Source organism: Pipistrellus hanaki, assembly GCF_964339955.1.
Source record: "Pipistrellus hanaki genome assembly, chromosome: 16".
NCBI lineage: Eukaryota > Metazoa > Chordata > Mammalia > Chiroptera > Vespertilionidae > Pipistrellus > Pipistrellus hanaki.
In genome coordinates, this window is record NC_140518.1 from 41834818 (window position 1) to 41851749 (window position 16932).

A 16932-nucleotide genomic window follows, 5' to 3' on the forward strand; every position below is an offset into this window, starting at 1 on the left:
TCCCATCCTCTAGTGTAGGGGTGTCGAACTCAATCAGAGAAGGGGCCAAAATGTAAAATCCAGCCTAAATCGCGGGCCGAATGGTTTACTGAACAGTCATAAACTGACAATGTCATAAACTGACAGCGGAGTGCAGTGATGACAGCGCGGTGTGGGCCACATTGCAAGGCCTGGCGGGCTGGATTTGGCCCGCGGGCCTTGTGTTTGACACATGTGCTCTAGTGACTAGAGTCTAGTCACTAGAGTCTAGTGGGAAGGAAAGTAACTAACATGACAGAGCCAAGAATTTTAAGCTCATTTGGGGATTTTCCTAAGGAGCTCTTATAAATGTGAATTTGCTGGTTACTGATTCACATTACCTAATTGCCTTTCCTTCTCCCCAAAGATTATGCCAATTGCTATTAGTATTATTAAAAAGGCTATAGTTCTTTTATGCCATTCATTTTTTTGAACCATTTGTGAATTAGGTAAGGCTGCCATAACAAAGTACCACAGACTGGGTGGGTTAAACAAACAGAAATTCATTTTCTCACAGACCTGAAGGCTGGAAGTCTGGGGTAGAGGTGTTGATGGGGCTGGTCTCTTCTGAGCCCTCTCTCCTTGTAGATGGCCTCTTTTCCCTGGGTCCTCACGCAGTCTTCCCTCTCTGTGTTTGTCTGTGTCTCAGTCTTCTTACAAGAACATCAGTCTTATTGGAATGAGGTCCACTCATATGAGCTCATTTTACCTCAATTATCTCTTTAAAGGCCTTATTTCCAAATGTAAGAACTTTCTGAGGTATTGGGAGATAGGATGTCCACATACAGTACAAATATTTGGGGAAAACAGTCTATAACAAACCATACAATACTTAAGGAAAAAAAAAACTTCATAAAACCATAAGAAAAATATGAGCAAAGCAAAAATATGAAAATGTAAAAAATCTCATAACTTTATCAGTTTGAACAAATCAAGGTCCTTTCTTATTTTGCCCAAGTGCAGACCTCATTGATGGTTCTTTTTCCTGACTCTTATCCAGCAGTTTACAATGCAAACATCAGTTGTTTTTTTAAAGTGTGTGTGTGTATATATATATATATATATATATATATATATATATATATTGATTTCAGAGAAGAAGGGTGAGGAAGAGAGTGATAGAAACATCAGTGATGAGGGAGAATCATCGATTGGCTGCCTCTTTCAAGCTCCCTACTGAGGATTGAGTCTGCAACCCAGGCATGTGCCCTGACTGGGAATCGAACCATGACCTCCTGGTTCATAGGTGAACACTCAACTACTGAGCTACTCCAGCCGAACTGGGTTTTGTCACAAACCCAGCATTAGGTATTACTAAATTAAAAAAAATCCAAATTAATTATTTATCACTCTTTTAATTTTCCTGAATGAATGTCCTAGGTTGAATGCTTTCCTTAAGTTTATCTGTTATATATTTTTTTCTTATTTAAGTTTATTTAACTATATCGGGTTTTTCTTACTTTATTAAATTCTGTTTGAACAAACTTAAGTGCAACCTATACATAGTGGAAAACTATATGTTTAAGAAAATGTTTTTCTGATAGTTGCCTAATCTGTACTATTGCCTCTAGGATTTTTAGTAAAGAATTAGTAAGTTTCTATTAAAGAAATACATATACTGCGGAAAGGGGGCTTGTAGCCCTTTACATAAACTGTGAATATGTCAATTGTCCACATCAAAGAATGGAGTTGGATTTGGGACCAAAAATAAGAAATGAGAACACACACAACAGTGACATTTAGACAATAGGAATGGATTGGGAACCCTACTGGCAGGTACTGGAATAAAGTGTCAGAAAATTGTTCAGATTGAACTATTTGGCATCTGGGTATCCTGCAACTGGAGCTCAGCGATGACAGGCTCCTGCATTTGGCTCATTTCCTAGCAAACTAAGCCTTTTCCCAGGATGCCCAAGTGTGGAAATGCAAGGTGTGTGTAACTCTATTTTTCTGCATCCATCTTTTCTAATCTTTGGCAAGCTGTGTTGATGTTTTGAAAGAAGAATTTCATTTGATTACTGATGGTAGCTCCTCCAGGCACTAAAAAGTAAACCCCAAAGAAAAGAAAGCCATCTGCCCATCGTTCCCAACAGGGGAGACTAGTAGGGAGCCAGGGTGTCTCCTTATCTTTTGTCATGTGTGATGTCTCTTCTAGCAGCACCAGGCAGACGATGAAGATGGAAAATCTAGTCTGTACTCTATGCTGAACAGTCTGAATGGGAAACTTCCCTTTCTGGTTCTGGGAAAATCTCCCCTTGAAGGAGTCCACATATAGGATTCTAACCCCAGAACCAACAAAAGCAAGGTGGGCTACTGACTCCTTAGATGGGGATTTGGCCACTTTTATTTTATAATGACTTGGATTTGGACATGTTGTTCAGTCAGCCAAACCCTCTGAGGAGCGTGGCAGGTGAGAATGTAAAGGCTCTCCACTTAAGGACACCTACCTACTCTCGCCTTCAATTTGTCTTTATTGCTTCTATCTGTAGCCGCTGCCAGCATGTGAGCAATGAAGCTGATGGCTGAGGTTGGGTTTGGAACAAGAAAGCGGGCTCTTTTAATTGAGGACACATTTCCAACGTGCTATGAGGAAGTCCGAGCACAGGAAATGTCTGGGTGGAAGGAGGTTGGAGAAGGAGATCCTGATATATATGTATATTACCTGGGGATATTATTAAATTGTAGATTCTGATTCAGTAGTTTTGGGATGGATGAGTTTGGGAACCCCGTCTCCCAAAAGGCAAAGAGAGGGTGGGGGTGCTAGGTACGGCTTAACAGAAGCTTCAGATGGAACCAGAGGTAGAACCAACGCCCCTATGGAAGGTCCCTGTAATCGCTTAGACACGCTGCATGATCCCTAGGGTGTCCCCCTCCTCCCCGCCCCCCGGGGTCCCTTTCAGCTTTACCATTCTGATTTTGGGTTCTGAAATCTAACAAGTGGGTTCTTAAACTCCTGGGGTCACAGACCTCTCTGGGAATGATGCAAGTTAGGTACCCTCTTGTTCCCCCAAATGCACACAGACTCCTTATTCAGCAAACGGCTTTAGGTCTCGCAGCCGGGATGCAGAACTTCTGCCCGTTGCGGGTCGCATCCGCGACCTGGGCGGTTCCAGGGCTCAGCATCTGGAGCGGCTCCGCGTCAGCCTGGTCGTGCGGGCGGGGCGTGGCCTCAGCGGGCGGGGGCGGGGCCAAGGCGGAGGCCGCGCCCCTCGCCGAGAAGAGGCCGAGCTTGCTGCATTGCAGCCGCCGCGGCGCCGCTCGGCTCCTCACTCCCAACAATGGCGGCTCCGAGCCCGAGCGGCGGCGGCGGCTCCGGGGGCGGCAGCGGCAGCGGCTCCCCGGGCCCCCTGGGGTCCCCGGCGCCGGGCCACCCGGCCGTCAGCAGCATGCAGGGTAAGGAGCGCGGCCGCGCCGAGACCCCGGCTCCCCAGGCGCGGCCGGCGGCGGCGGCGCGGCCTGTCGCCCCGCGCGGACGCCCCCCGACCCCGCAGGGGCAGCCCCGGGGGGAGTCGCCGCGCCGGTCCCCCGCCCGCCCGCCCGCCCGCCCCCACGGCTTCCCGCGCCGGGCCTGCCGCTTCGGCTCGGCCCGGACCCGGCTGGGGCTCGCGCAGGCCCCGGCGGCCGCGGCCTCCGCCCGAGCTCGGCCCTGGGCCTGCCCGCCGCCCCCGCGGTCCCCGGCCCACCTGGCGGGAGCGCCCCGCGCGGCGGCGGCTTACCTGGCGGGGGCGCCCCGCCCGCCGCCCCGGACGCGGGCTCGGGCGGCGGGGGCGGCGGGGCCTGGCTCGGCTCGGCTCGGCTCCCGGGGCGCCCAGGTAGGCGGCGGCGGCGGCGGCGGCGGCGGCGTCCCTGCCCGCGCCCTCCGCCCTCAGCCCGCTCCCTCGCTCGGTCCTGCCGCCGCCCGGCCCCGCACAGGGCCATCTTGGGCTTCCGCGGGCCAGTCGGGCGGACCTGCGTTTGCAAACTTGTGCAGGGTCTCTGCGAGCGAGCTGGCAGGGGCGGGGGCTGCTCGGGCCTGTGCCACCTGGAAGGTAGGGAGACAGCCATTGGCCTGGGAGCAGCCATGTATTCCGGCCCAGGGATCCCTATGTGAGCATTGCATGCAGAAAAAAAAAAAAAAAAAAAAAAAGGATAGTGGATTCGGTTAATGGAGAGATACAGGAAATAGGAAGGCAGGGGTCAAGGTGGCACTGGGTAGTGTGTGGACATGGGAGGCAGCCCTCCTAATGAATGGCTTTTCCCACTGGAAATGCTGATTAGCTGTGTGTGGCTCTTGACAGCGGGGTCCTGTGGAAATAAATACCAGGCCCCAGCCCAGGAGGGACCATTTCCTTGAGTTTACAGGGGGAATTTTCGAGGAGCAATGCTATTTTTAAAAGGGAATCTCAGAAATCTCCATACAACTTGAGCCCACGGCTTAGCAAAATCATTAGCAGAATCAGTTGGAGTGCTCTTGGTCCTGTGACCGTAGTTATTCTTTGATTAAAAGCTCCCTGAAGGGCCCCTGCTGGGTCTCTCACAACTGTGTGTCTAGTTAAGTTCAGCATTTATTGAATATTTCATGTTTATGAGAACCTGTGTGATTCAGGCAGAGACAGGGTGATAATCAATTTTATGATCCTGTCACCTTCCCCATGAGGTGATTTTAATATACATAAAGAACAGTGATAGATATAGAGAGAGGATGATGTCAGAGCTCAGGGCACCTTCTGTGCAGGCCCTCAGGTAATTAGTTCAGATTGAATTAGTTATTGGATGCCGTTGTGTTGCAAATCGCGGCATACAGTCGAAATACAGTTTGGGTTTCCTGATCTGACAGCTTTTCAGTCTAAGTTGTTGGTGGGAGATGAAACAGCAAAACGACAATTTAGGGTTGTATTGCTTATCCAAAATGGGTGACATAAAATAATGTGTTTTTTTGGGGGGGATGGGTTTTTTTTTTTTTTTTTTTTTTTTTTTTTTTTGGGTGCGGGTGGAGTAAGGAGGTTGACCTGCCTTATGTTGGAGAAGAGAGTTGCAATTCTCAGCAGAAAGAACCATTTGTGTGAGGTTTCCAAAGTGGGAAAGAGCTTGGAAGAGTCTAGGAATTCAAAGTAAGTCATTGCATTGAGGTAGTATTCTGATGCTCTCCGTTCCTCCTTCCCTAACTGTGTGTGTGCACTAGTAAGCTAAACTTTTGAATAAGCTGAACTCACTTTAAAAGGGAGGAGGCTTCAAACTTTTCCTGTAATTATTGATGAGTTTTCAGTACTGTGTGTAGGCTCGATTGATCCAGGGACCTGCTATATCAGTTCTTGATTAGTATTACCTCTTGTTTATTCAAAGTGAAGAGAAGCGCTTGAAATTCTCAGGATGCTGTCTAGCTGAGTTCAGGTTATAAAACATGAGCTTAAGCAGCAGTTTAGGATCTGTCTTTTTTGTTTGTTTTGTAATATTAAAGCCTACCCTCCAATGCTTCATCTACCAAAGATCAGACTTCAGAGAGACGGTCCCTAAAAGATGTTGGTTGTATTTACACCCCCTCCGCACAGTTTGCTTCTAGTTGCCACCCAAACATTACTTTCGGGGAGTTGCTATGGAAGACATTTCATATAACAGATAGAGAAGGTCCTTTTGTGTGATAAGCACTGCATGGGGCACTGGATAACGAGACACACCCTTTCCCAGCTTGGACCAGACTTGATTGTGACTCAGGAGGGGTCCAGGTGGTCCAGGTTAGGAAGTATTATTTGCTTTTTTTTTTTTTTTTTAAAAACACACACACACACATATTGTATATTTTTTTGATTTCAGAGAGAGAAAAGGTGAGAGAAATAGAAATGTCAATGATGAGACAGAATCATTGGCCGGCGGCTGCCTCTTACATGCCCCCATTGGAGATTGAGCCCCAAACCCAGGCATATGACCTAATCGCAAATCATGAACTCCTCCTGGTTTATGGGTCAGTGCTCAACCACTTGAGCACACCAGCCAGGCTGGGAAGTATTGTTTTCTTAATATCATAATGCTTAAGAGCCAGAGCTCTGGAGTCCTGGATTTGAATCCCATATCAGACCGTGGGCGAGATATTTAACCTCTTCAAGCCACAGTTTCTCAATTGGAAAGTAGGATTAATGCTTACCTCACCGGTACTCTGAGAATACATATAAATATAAGCATGGGACTGGAATATAATAAGGGTGCTTGCTAGACATGTTAGCCATCATCATTGGTAAAAGCAACAATACTTTTATTTATAATGGTCTCTTTCATTATTAATAGACGAGTCCCTAACCGCTCATGATCCACTCACAGTTTCTTCAGCTTCATTATTAATGGGTCCTATCCTCTTCTCTAACCTGTTGATTTCCATTTTTTCCTTATTGAGCATTCCCCCTCAGAATATGCTGGATGAACCTTTATTCTACCTGGGTTCAGGTAACTGTTCTGCCATATACAAGCTCTGTGACCTTAGGGAAATTACCCACGTTTTCTGAGTATTTCATCTGTTAAAATAGGGATAATACATACCTTATAGGGCTATCATTAGAATCACATTAGAGTAATGCATGTGAAAGTGCTTTGAAAATAGAATTGTTATCAGAGATGATAACTTGCTTTAGTTACTAGTCACTTAAAGTGTAATATATTTAGAAGATCTCATAAACACAGAGGTTAAATTTATTATAGAAGAAAAAGCGGGGAAATATAAAACTAACAAATGTCAGTTTTTTAAAACTTGAAAAATTGCGCCAAAACCGGTTTGGCTCAGTGGAGATAGCGTCAGCCTGCGGACTGAGGGGTCCCGGGTTCGATTCCGGTCAAGGGCATGTACCTTGGGTTGCGGGCACATCCCCAGTGGGGGTTGTGTAGGAGGCAGCTGATCGGTGTTTCTCTCTCTCATCGATGTTTCTAACTCTCTATCCCTCTCTCTTCTTCTCTGTAAAAAAATCAATAAAATATATTAAAAAAAAAACTTGAAAAATTGCTTAGAATCAATAATTGATTCTGAAAAACATGGAGGCATTGTAAAGTACTTGTTATAGGAAATACAGAATAGGTTGTAGGTGCCTCTGATTCTCTTAATATGCCAGTTTAAGTAGTTATTCTATTTTTCTTGTTAGGTTTCAAATATAGATGTGTAACAAAACTTATGGACATTTTATAAATGTCAACTGAACATTTTATAAATATCAATTGAAGTAACAATATGATAGTGAGATTATACTTTTAAAAAACAAAACTTTCAAGTGTAATGAAGCATATCTGTTAAGAAAAAGTGAATATTTAAAATCAATATGCTTTTTCTTACAATAATATTGGAATATATACAATATGTATGAGATGCCCTATGTGTGATACTATTGGACTATCCATCATTTAGTCTGTGGTTTTCAAAAACCACAGGAGGGTGTCTTTATCTTAATTTTAAAGAACTGAATTGTGTGGACATTGGTTATACATAGTTATAAATCCTAGAATTGCCTTTCTTTGTGTTGCATACTATTTATTTTATCATTTATTTGCTATAACCTGATACCATTGCAGCTTCGAAAATTAGTTCCCTTTTAGAGTACATATTGCATTACTCCAAGGTCCCTTAAAAATGAGAGCAACCCTAGTGTTCAATTTTTTTCTCTCACTTGAGGATATGTTTATTGATTTTTAGAGAGAGAGGAATGGGAGGGAGAGAGAAAAAGAGAGCGAAAAACATTGATTTGTAAGTGAAACATTGATCATTCTTGTGCTTGCTCCAACTAGAGATTGAACCAGAAACCTAGGTATGTGCCCTGACGGAATTGAATTCACTATTGTTGGTTGTATGGGACAACCCTCCAACTAATTGAGCCACTTGGCCAGGGTCCTAGTGTTGAAAATTAAAATGTAGAAAAATATGTTGCTTTTAGTATACTTCTTTTATAACATTTCCCTTTAATGTATCTTATCACAGTGACTTGATACTGAAAGTTGTTGAAGATGGGATATTGGTTAATCCTGTATTTTGAGTCATGTGTTCTTTTTTCATGAAGTTCTTTCCTTTTTAAAATACATATTTTTATTGATTTCAGTGAGGAAGGGGAAGAGATAGAAACATCAGTGATGAGAAAGAATCATTGATCACCTCCCGCCTGCACGGATCAAGCCCGCAACCTGGTTATGTGCCCTTGACCAGAATTGAATCTTGGACCCTTCAGTCTGTAGGCTGACCCTCTATCCACTGAGCCAAACCGGCTAGGGCATTGTGAAGTTCTCTTTTTAAAATTTCGTTTCTTTTACCTAATTTGAGAAGCTGGATTGATTTGGGCCCATAGAATTTTCCTTATTTTTTGGGGTCTGGAAATCATAACTCCATCATGCATAATCCAGGTCAATCTCTTTTTCAGTCTCCCTCTCTGGAAGATAGAGATAGCCCAAATGATACAACCTGTAAAACTTTAATTCGTACTTATAATTGGAAACTAATAGTTAAGAAAGCTCTTTTTCTCTGTCCTTACCTAATTTGAAGCTCATATGCATCTGTTCAAGGGTAGTTGGGCATAGTCTTCTTGCATAGATCGGTGGAACTGACTTTTAAGTTAAGTAATTTGCTCTAATAGAGGTGGGTTTAGCCCCCTTGTATGACTGGTAGCTATTGCTTTTCTTACTACTCTACTACACAGGTTCACATGGTTCTCTGAGCTCTCTTTAAGTCATTTTATTTTTATATTTTTAAAATATATTTATTGATTTCAGAGAGGAAGGGGGAGGGAGAGAGAGATGGAAACATCAGTGATGAGAAAATCATCGATTGGCTGCCTCCTGCACACTCCCCACTGGGAATCAAGTCTGCAACCTGGGCACTGCCCTTAACTGGAATCGAACCCAGGACCCTTCAGTCTGCAGGCCGACGCTCCGTCCACTGAGCCAAACCAGCTAGGGCTCACTTTAACCGTTCAGAGCTGAGAGAAGAATCTTTGCCAGAAGTGATGCAGATTCCGGAATAGAAGGGAAAGCTCACTTTGGGGTGGAACTGGAAGCATTCAGCCACACTTGGGTTGATTTGGGAGCTGTGGTGCTTCCTGATGCTCCTTATGAGCCGGGTGTGAACTTGTTGGAGGGTTTCCAGTTGCATTTTGAATTTGGAGGCATTCTGAGTGGGAATTTACAAGTAAGTAGAAAACTTTAATAAGGCCTTGAGGCCCAAGAGGTCAGTGTAGAAATGAAAGGTATTAGAACTCTTTGAGCACTATATTTAATATATAAAAGAAATCCATTAAAGCATAAGAATTAATAACATAGGTTGCCATCCTGGATAAGTCTGCCATCTGCTTGTGGGCATGGGTTAATTTCTAGCCCTTCACCCCCACCTCCAAAAAGTCTTCATATATCTCTTTATACGTTTAGGTTTGGGAATTAATGGGTACTTATAGACAGGATTCAAGGGCAAGGAGCGATAAGATTGGCCTAACTTTGCTATACAGTGACAGGGAGTGTTGGCCAGTAGTTAAACCGAACTCAAGTTGGACCTTTTGAAAGAAGATAGCAGTCACAGCTTGATTCTTGAGGATCAATACATCATTCTCACCACAGGGAAAGATGATTGAAGTGGATACCACAGTAGTTTTTTTCGTACCATATTTCATCTTACCAGAAATTACTCCAAATTTTAGAAAGGGGAAATAAGGTAACTGTTGCCAGAGATAGCTCTGCTGTGTATTTGACATGCCTGTGTCTGTTCATTGCCTGGCTTTGCTTAAAAAAAAAAAAAAAAAAAAAAAAAAAAAAAAAAAAAAAAAAAAGGCCTTAAGTGGTTCCCCTAATGTTTGCCAGTATCCCTGACATTTGATTTAGGTTCCTTTCGGGAACCTGGGACGTATCTCCTTGTTGGAGTTGTTAGAGGCCTCAGGGCCTCAGGCATGTAGGAAGGGCAGTAGCAGGAATGGAGAGAGCGCTGGTTGAGTGGCTCAGTTGGTTGGAACATTGTCTGTTCTACCAAAAGGTTGGGGTTCGATTCTAGCTTACTGCACATACCAGTTTTCATCCTGGTTGTGGCTCGTACAGGAGCAGCCAGTGATGTTTCACTCTCCCTGCTCCTATCTCTCTCAAAAAAATCCTCGAGTGAGGGAAAAAAAAATATTTAAAAAGGAGAAAGAAAAAGAAGTGTAGAGAGTGGTTTGGGGATCCCATGCTCTCCAGAGTTCTTCCTTTTGAGCTGTCTTATGTTGACTGGGAATGTAAGGAGAGGAGGGACTGGTTTTGTGTAGGTTAAGCTGGTCTGGTAGGAAAGGTGCCACAGTCATTGCTCACCCGAGGGCGAGGCCAGGAATTGTGATGACTATGATAATATTAACCTGCTTATTCCAGGCTCTGTGTTGGACCTTTTAGATATATCGCCTTCCTTAATCATCACAAAACACATTTGTGTAGTACTTTTCTATTTTACAGACAGGAGAACAGGCTTATAGAAGTTACTCTCCCTGGCTTGAGGTCCTCACTGGGTAGCTCAGTTGGTTAGAGCGTTGTCCTGAGACACTAAGGTTCCGGTTTTGATCCAAGGTCAGGGCACGTACAAGAATCAAGCAGTGAGTGCATAAAAAAGTGGAGCAACAAATTGATGTTTCTCTTTCCCTTCTCTCTAAAAAAATAAATTAAAAGAAAAGGCTTGAGATGATAATATAGCATTAAAGTTACATAGCCAGAGTAAGTTATTGGCTACAGGGAGGAAAAAGAACGGGCATATTTGACTAATATTTATAAAATCATGAATGGTTTTGGATGATGCTAAATTAAGGTAACTCACTTTTAAGTTTGAGAGAGGTGCAAGGAAAGTTAAAGAAATAACACAGCAGTAAATAAGTCGTGTGGGGGCTCATTCTAAGTACCACGGAACTAAAGACATTTTGGACAAGCTTAGGTAAATTCTTAGCCAAATGATATACTCAGTGATTTTGCAGTTTAAGACACATGCCAACATTTTGAGGTTGAAACTTTAAGGCAGCAAACAACTAGACTTTTCATGTTTGAGTCAGAAGGAAGACGTGCTGGATTGGTCTCTGGGCATGGCCCAGTAAGGCAGCTCTGATGTTTTTACATTAGTGTGGGCTTATTCTGTGTTCACAATCCATTTTCAGTAGTGCCCAAATTCAGGATGTCCAGGGAGCCATAAGGAGCTACTGAGAAGGCAAGAAACCACTTAAGCCCCTGCTTCGCACCTCCCTGGGTTATACTGTCAACTCAGAGGAAAGGGAAGGGGGGTGGGGGGAGAGGTGACTGCAATGAGGATAATTACTCAAGCAAAATTAGGTGTTCACACACTGTTTTCAAATTCTGAGATAATATTATGATTTAAGTTCATACTTTTAACTAGAACCCTGGTCTCCTAAAATTCTTCATTTCATTTTCTGCTTTATCAAACATTGTTTGCCTTTATGCTTACAACCATCCTAAACAGTCTTGTAAGCCAATATGGGCAATCTTTCTTTACTTGGTAAATACAGTCAATTGTAGGTTTTAAGGTATGGCCAAGTAAAGGGCTCTCAAAATAGGTAAGGGTGAGAATGAGGGGGAAACATGGGAAAAAGGCAGGGAGAGGCCTAATGACAAAAAAGGGGGGAAAAGCCCGACATAGCTTTATTTCTTTTATAGGCATACTGGCTGGCACTCTGCCCAAAACATCATTTTTTTAAAAAAAATCCTCACCTGAGGATTTTTTTTTTTTTTTTTTGGCATGTGTGTTGTTTTTCTTTAATTGATTCTTAAAAAGTGAAGGATGGGGAGACACACACACACACACACACACACACACACAAAGAGAGAGAGAGAGAAACATCAATTGGTTGTCTCCTGCACACACCCTGACCAGGGATCAAACATATTGTACAATACATCTTGATTTAATGAAAATAAACTTGCCTGGAGCCAGAAAAAATGAGACTCAAATTTGAAAAAGAGGATTGTGTGAAGTTGAGTCCCAGGGTACTGGTAACAACAGGATGATAAAGAGTAAGGCATCTAAGACTTAAAGAAATAACTGGTTATTAGCAACAGATTCAGCTGATCTTTAGTACTTCGGAGATGTGGGACTTGAAGAATGTGAATGGAAAGACGGCATTTAGACAGAATTTTTGATACCAGGAGACCTAAAAATCGACCATCTGTGAATGAGTGCTAATGGACTAATTGTAGCATAGCCACAAAGTTGTTTTTTTTTTAAATAAAATTGAGGCTAGTGAAAGGTTTCCTCAATATTACTTTCTCACCCCATCTTTCTCTTTACAAGAGTGCTGGTTGTCCCCTACAGCCCTCCCTGTCCTTTGTGTGTGATGAGGTAGGAGAGTTATTTGGTACTTTCCCAATCTGTGCTACAAGCACCAACTTTCTGATCTCTGCAGGTGCTTTTTCATATATACATAAACCCTCTTTTATGTATATAGTCATAGAAAGTCTGTATATACATAGTCTTTTAGATTTAGAAAGATTTAGCTACATAGCTTTAATCTGATTTAATTGATAAGGTTAAACGGAATTCCAAGGAAATGGTGAGCTGTTATGTTCCATTTAGTTTAGCCCTTGCTTGCCTGGTGGACTCTGGGTCAGTTAGCAGTTTAGGAAGTTTTTTTCTGAGTGAGAAGCAATGCAGACATGGATGTTGGGATAAGGCTTAGAGTCTATTTACCGGGTTACTTCATCCACAATTAAGTAAAAAGAGCAAGTCTGTAGTTATGCTTTGAGAATTTCACCCCTTTCCGTTTTAGTAACTTGCATTGCTTCTGTACTGGCAGAACTTGACATTTTGATAATTTTTAAGAACTTAAGAAAAGTGGGCTTAGTCTGACCCGTGTGGGTCAGTGGTTGAGCATTGACCCATGAGCTAGGAGCTCTGTTTGATTCCTGGTTGCCCAGGTTGCGGGTTCAATCCCCAGTAGGGGGCGTGCAGGGGACAGCCTATTGATAATTCTCTCTCATCATTGATGTTTCTAGATCTTCTTCTCTAAAATTAGTAAAAGTATATTCATGAAAAAAAAAGAAAATGAGGAATATGGATTCCTCTTATTCCCAATTCATTATTAAAAAAAGTGAGTTTAACTTTTAAGTGTTAGAGCAGTAATTGGTGACATTTTAACATCCTCAGTTACATACACCTTTAAAATTTGTTTATTCTGCTTTATTCTGTCATTTATTTTTATATAACCATATGTATGAATCCAACTTATTCTTTTTATTATTGTCTTTAATCCTCATCCGGTGATATTTTCCCATTGATTTTAGAGAGGGGGAGAGACAGAGAGAGAGAAACATTGATGTGAGAGAGAGACATGGATTGGTTGCCTCCTGCAGGGGCCGTAGTCCAGGACTGGGATCAGCCTGTAACCAAGGTATGTGTCCCTGACTGGAATGAAATCAAACCTGGGGCTCATCAGTATGTAGGCCAGTGCTCTATCCACTGAGCCAAACCGGCTAGGGTCCAACTCAATCTTTTTCATACTTTTCAAATTCTTGTTCCTTTCTCTGTGGCTGTTTTATTTGCCTTTTTTTTCTCACCTTTTGTTTTTGCTACCTTGCAGCAACTGTTGACTCTGTTTAGAGCTAAAAAGAGAAGAGTAACTATTGCTTTAAAATTGTTTCAGTGTTTGATCAGTTTCCTCTCCAGGAAAACAGGTGCCCTTTCTCTTCCTTCTAGTTGGAGAAGGTGGGCAACCCACTTCTGAGCTGTGGTTCAGGCTCCTCTGAGCTTGATCCCACCGCTGCTTCCAGAAAGCCAGTTCCTTTTCCTCCTGCTTGTTTGTGCTCTGCTCATTTATTCAGGAGGCCGGCTGACTTTTAGTTTCTTAGGTTTATAAGACCCAAGGATCTTTGATTTTTTTCCTTTCTGAAGTCTTGCTGCTGCTCACCTGGTAAGGTGACACATACTGAGCTTCAGTGGTAGTGTCTGTGCCCTGCCTCCAGATTTGCCCCCAGTACTTCTGTCCCATGAAGTCCCCATTCTCACTTCCTCCTGTGTTGCCATTTGTGCCATTAGGCAGTTAGCAGTGGGTTACTTTTGTGCACCCAAGTACCTTCCCGATAAAATAGCTACACACTAGCATTTTTCAGGTTTTCTACACTATCTTTTTGGAATCCCAAGCACTTTCATAATTAGATGGGGAAGATTACTTACACATATTCTCCCTTTAGTTCTGGCTATTTTTCCTACAAGTTTTGACTGAGTTTGTATAAATACAAGCTTGAGTGATACTCATTCTAAATTTACTTTCCCTGTTTTCTTTCCAAAGTAGTAATAAACTCAGGCATAGGTAGACTACTAAGAAAACAGCTATTCAGCCAATGAACTAAGTGGGTGAAAGAATTATTTGAAATGGCTATTTTTTAACTTTTAATTTTTTAATATTGATTTTTTAGAGAGAGACTAAGGGAGAGGGGAAGTGAGACAGAAATATCAATGAGGGAGAAACATTCAATTGGCTGCCTCCCGCAAGCCCCCAATGGAATTGAGCCCGAAACCTGGGCATGTGTCCTGACCAGGAATTGAACCAACTACCTCTTGGTGCACGGAACGCTGCTCAACCAACTGAGCCACACTGCTGGGCAGAGAAGGTTTTTTATTTTAAACAGCTTGTTTGAACTGGGTGTATTTTTTTAAAAAAAATATATCTGTATACACTCTATGCATAAGGTACAACTAGATTCAATTGGTTTTGGAAAATGTGTTCATGTTTCTAAGAAGCCACAGGTTTTTTTTCTTATAACTAAACTTCCTACTCTGTCTTACCGTTCCCAGGGACATGGTCGCTTTTTTAGAGAATTTTAGCACCTCTGAAATAGTTCATTGTCTTGTCATTTAGAGGTAGCTTATTGGCTAGGAGATGTCTAGGTTTCACAGTCTATGAACCACTAAAGTTTTTGAATCATAGGTAGAAATTAATCACGAGCAGTTCTAAGTTAGTAATTTGAATTAATAAAATTATAAGATTCTGAATTTACAGAATGAAAGGATAGGGCTATCTTAAAAAATACTCTTAGCTTCCAAGGGTTAATATTTCTTTTTATTGACTAGGTCTGAAAAATAAAGGTAAAGACAATGTAACTCTTATAATTTAAACTTAATTTCAGTTCTATAATAAAGTACTGCTACATCAGAAAAAGCTGAATTATTAAAGAATTGTGTTATAGTTACATCTGTGATGGTGGGGGTTATGTGATTTGAACTGTTCTTAAATTAGTTTTATTCAAAATGTAATATAAAAATGCAATGTCATGTTCTAATTTTGGTTTGTTTGATTTACAGTAAATGAACTGGAACTTATCTCTTTTACTTTAGGCTTTCAGATAAACTTCTGTGAAAAGGCACAAAGTAAGCTATACATTTTATGATACTACACTACTTTTTTCTTTCATATCCATCTTGGTATTGGGAATGTGTCTACTATTGTTTAACTAACCAGCCACGGCAATTTTACATTAAAAGAGCTTCCATTTTTCATTCTTTTTCCAAATGTAAAAAAAAATTTATGTTCTTATTTTCATTTGAAATTGAAATAGAATGCATATATACTAGGAGTTCAAATATATGTGGGTATAGAAAGATTTATATATATACATACAGACACATATATATAGTCCCAAAAATGTATACACACACTTTGAATAATTATAAAGGCAGTGTTTATTAACACACATTTCACTTAAAAATTGAGCTATCAGCTGTTAAAAGTGTGTATACATTTTTAGGGGACACCCTGTATATTCAGATTTATATTGGTATAGAAAGATATGCTAACTTTAGAAACGTGTGGGTATAGAAAGGTATATATAGGTGTCCATGTGTAGATAGTTTTAGAAGGATATATACAGATATTTGGACTTAACTATAATTTGTTCTATTAATTAGGTCACAAGTTGAAGAAAGTTCACTTTTAAATTAGCATTGCAAAAAGTATATACCTGTATCAAAGGTCTCGTGCTTTAAAATTAATTTATTTAAACCATACATTTAATGCATTTTATCATTAAAACAAAGCTTGTTCTTCCTTCTACCTTTCCCATCCCCCAAAATAGACTAGTGTTTTATATTCTTAACACTAGTCTTCACAGACTATAGAATATGGTTTCTATTAAAAAGCAACATTTATAAAGCTAAAACAAATGCATTTTAAGTTTAAATATCACAGTATAAAATGCAGTTTAAAAAATCCCAACTCAAGGAGACTATTCTCCAGTTAACATAAAAATATCAAAATAAAATGTAACTAGTTTCATCTTATTTATTCATAGAGTGGGGAAGACTGATCACTTTTTTTTTTTAAGTGTCTTTGCTTTACTCCTCCTCAAGCTCCTCATCAATATTTTTTTTACTGATTTCAGAGAGGGGGAGAGAGATAGAGATAGAAACATCAATGATGAGAGAGAATCATTGATCAGCTGCCTTCTGCATGCTCCCACTGAGGATCAAGCATGCAACTTGGGCACGTGCCCTGACTGGGAATTGAGTCCATGACCTCCTAGTTCAGATGTTCAACAACTGAGTCAGCTGGCGTGGTGACCACTTTTCTATATATATTATTCCTTTCCCCTCCTAGCCTATCTATACTAATAAAAGGGTAATATGCAAATTGGTCAGGGCACCCTCACAGTAACGACCGAACAGCAGGCTGGCAGGGAGGTTAGTGAAGGACGTCCAAACGACTGAACAGCAGGCTGCGTGGGGTGACCAGGCTGGCAGGAGGGGTGCATTTGGGGGCAATTAGGCTGGCAGGGGAGACAGTGAGGGGCGACTAGGCTAGTGTGGGGGGCAGTTGGGGACGACCAGGCTGGTGGGGGGGGGGGGCAGTTAGAGGTGATTAGGCTGACGGGTGGGGGGGAGTAAGAGGTGATTAGGCCGGCGGGCAGTTAGGAACGAGCATGTTGGCAGAGAGGGTGCAGTTGGGGGCGACCTGGCCGGTAACGGGGCAGTTAGGGGGA

General features: G+C 42.0%; 1 protein-coding gene across 5 annotated transcripts in view; it reads left to right on the plus strand.

The window, feature by feature from the left end:
- Nucleotides 1-3240: 3240 nt before the first annotated feature.
- MAP2K4 (mitogen-activated protein kinase kinase 4) overlaps nucleotides 3241-16932 on the plus strand; it is a 97386-nt gene continuing 83694 nt past the window's right edge. For 2 of the 5 annotated variants that reach the window (XM_084862642.1, XM_084862644.1), the window contains exon 1: nucleotides 3241-3411. In XM_084862642.1, coding sequence (XP_084718768.1) covers nucleotides 3297-3411 — 115 coding nt within the window. In that variant the 5' untranslated portion in view covers nucleotides 3241-3296. Of the gene's footprint in view, nucleotides 3412-15259; nucleotides 15326-16932 lie in introns of all 5 variants that reach the window. The other 3 variants (XM_084862640.1, XM_084862641.1, XM_084862643.1) reach the window with 3 other exon arrangements.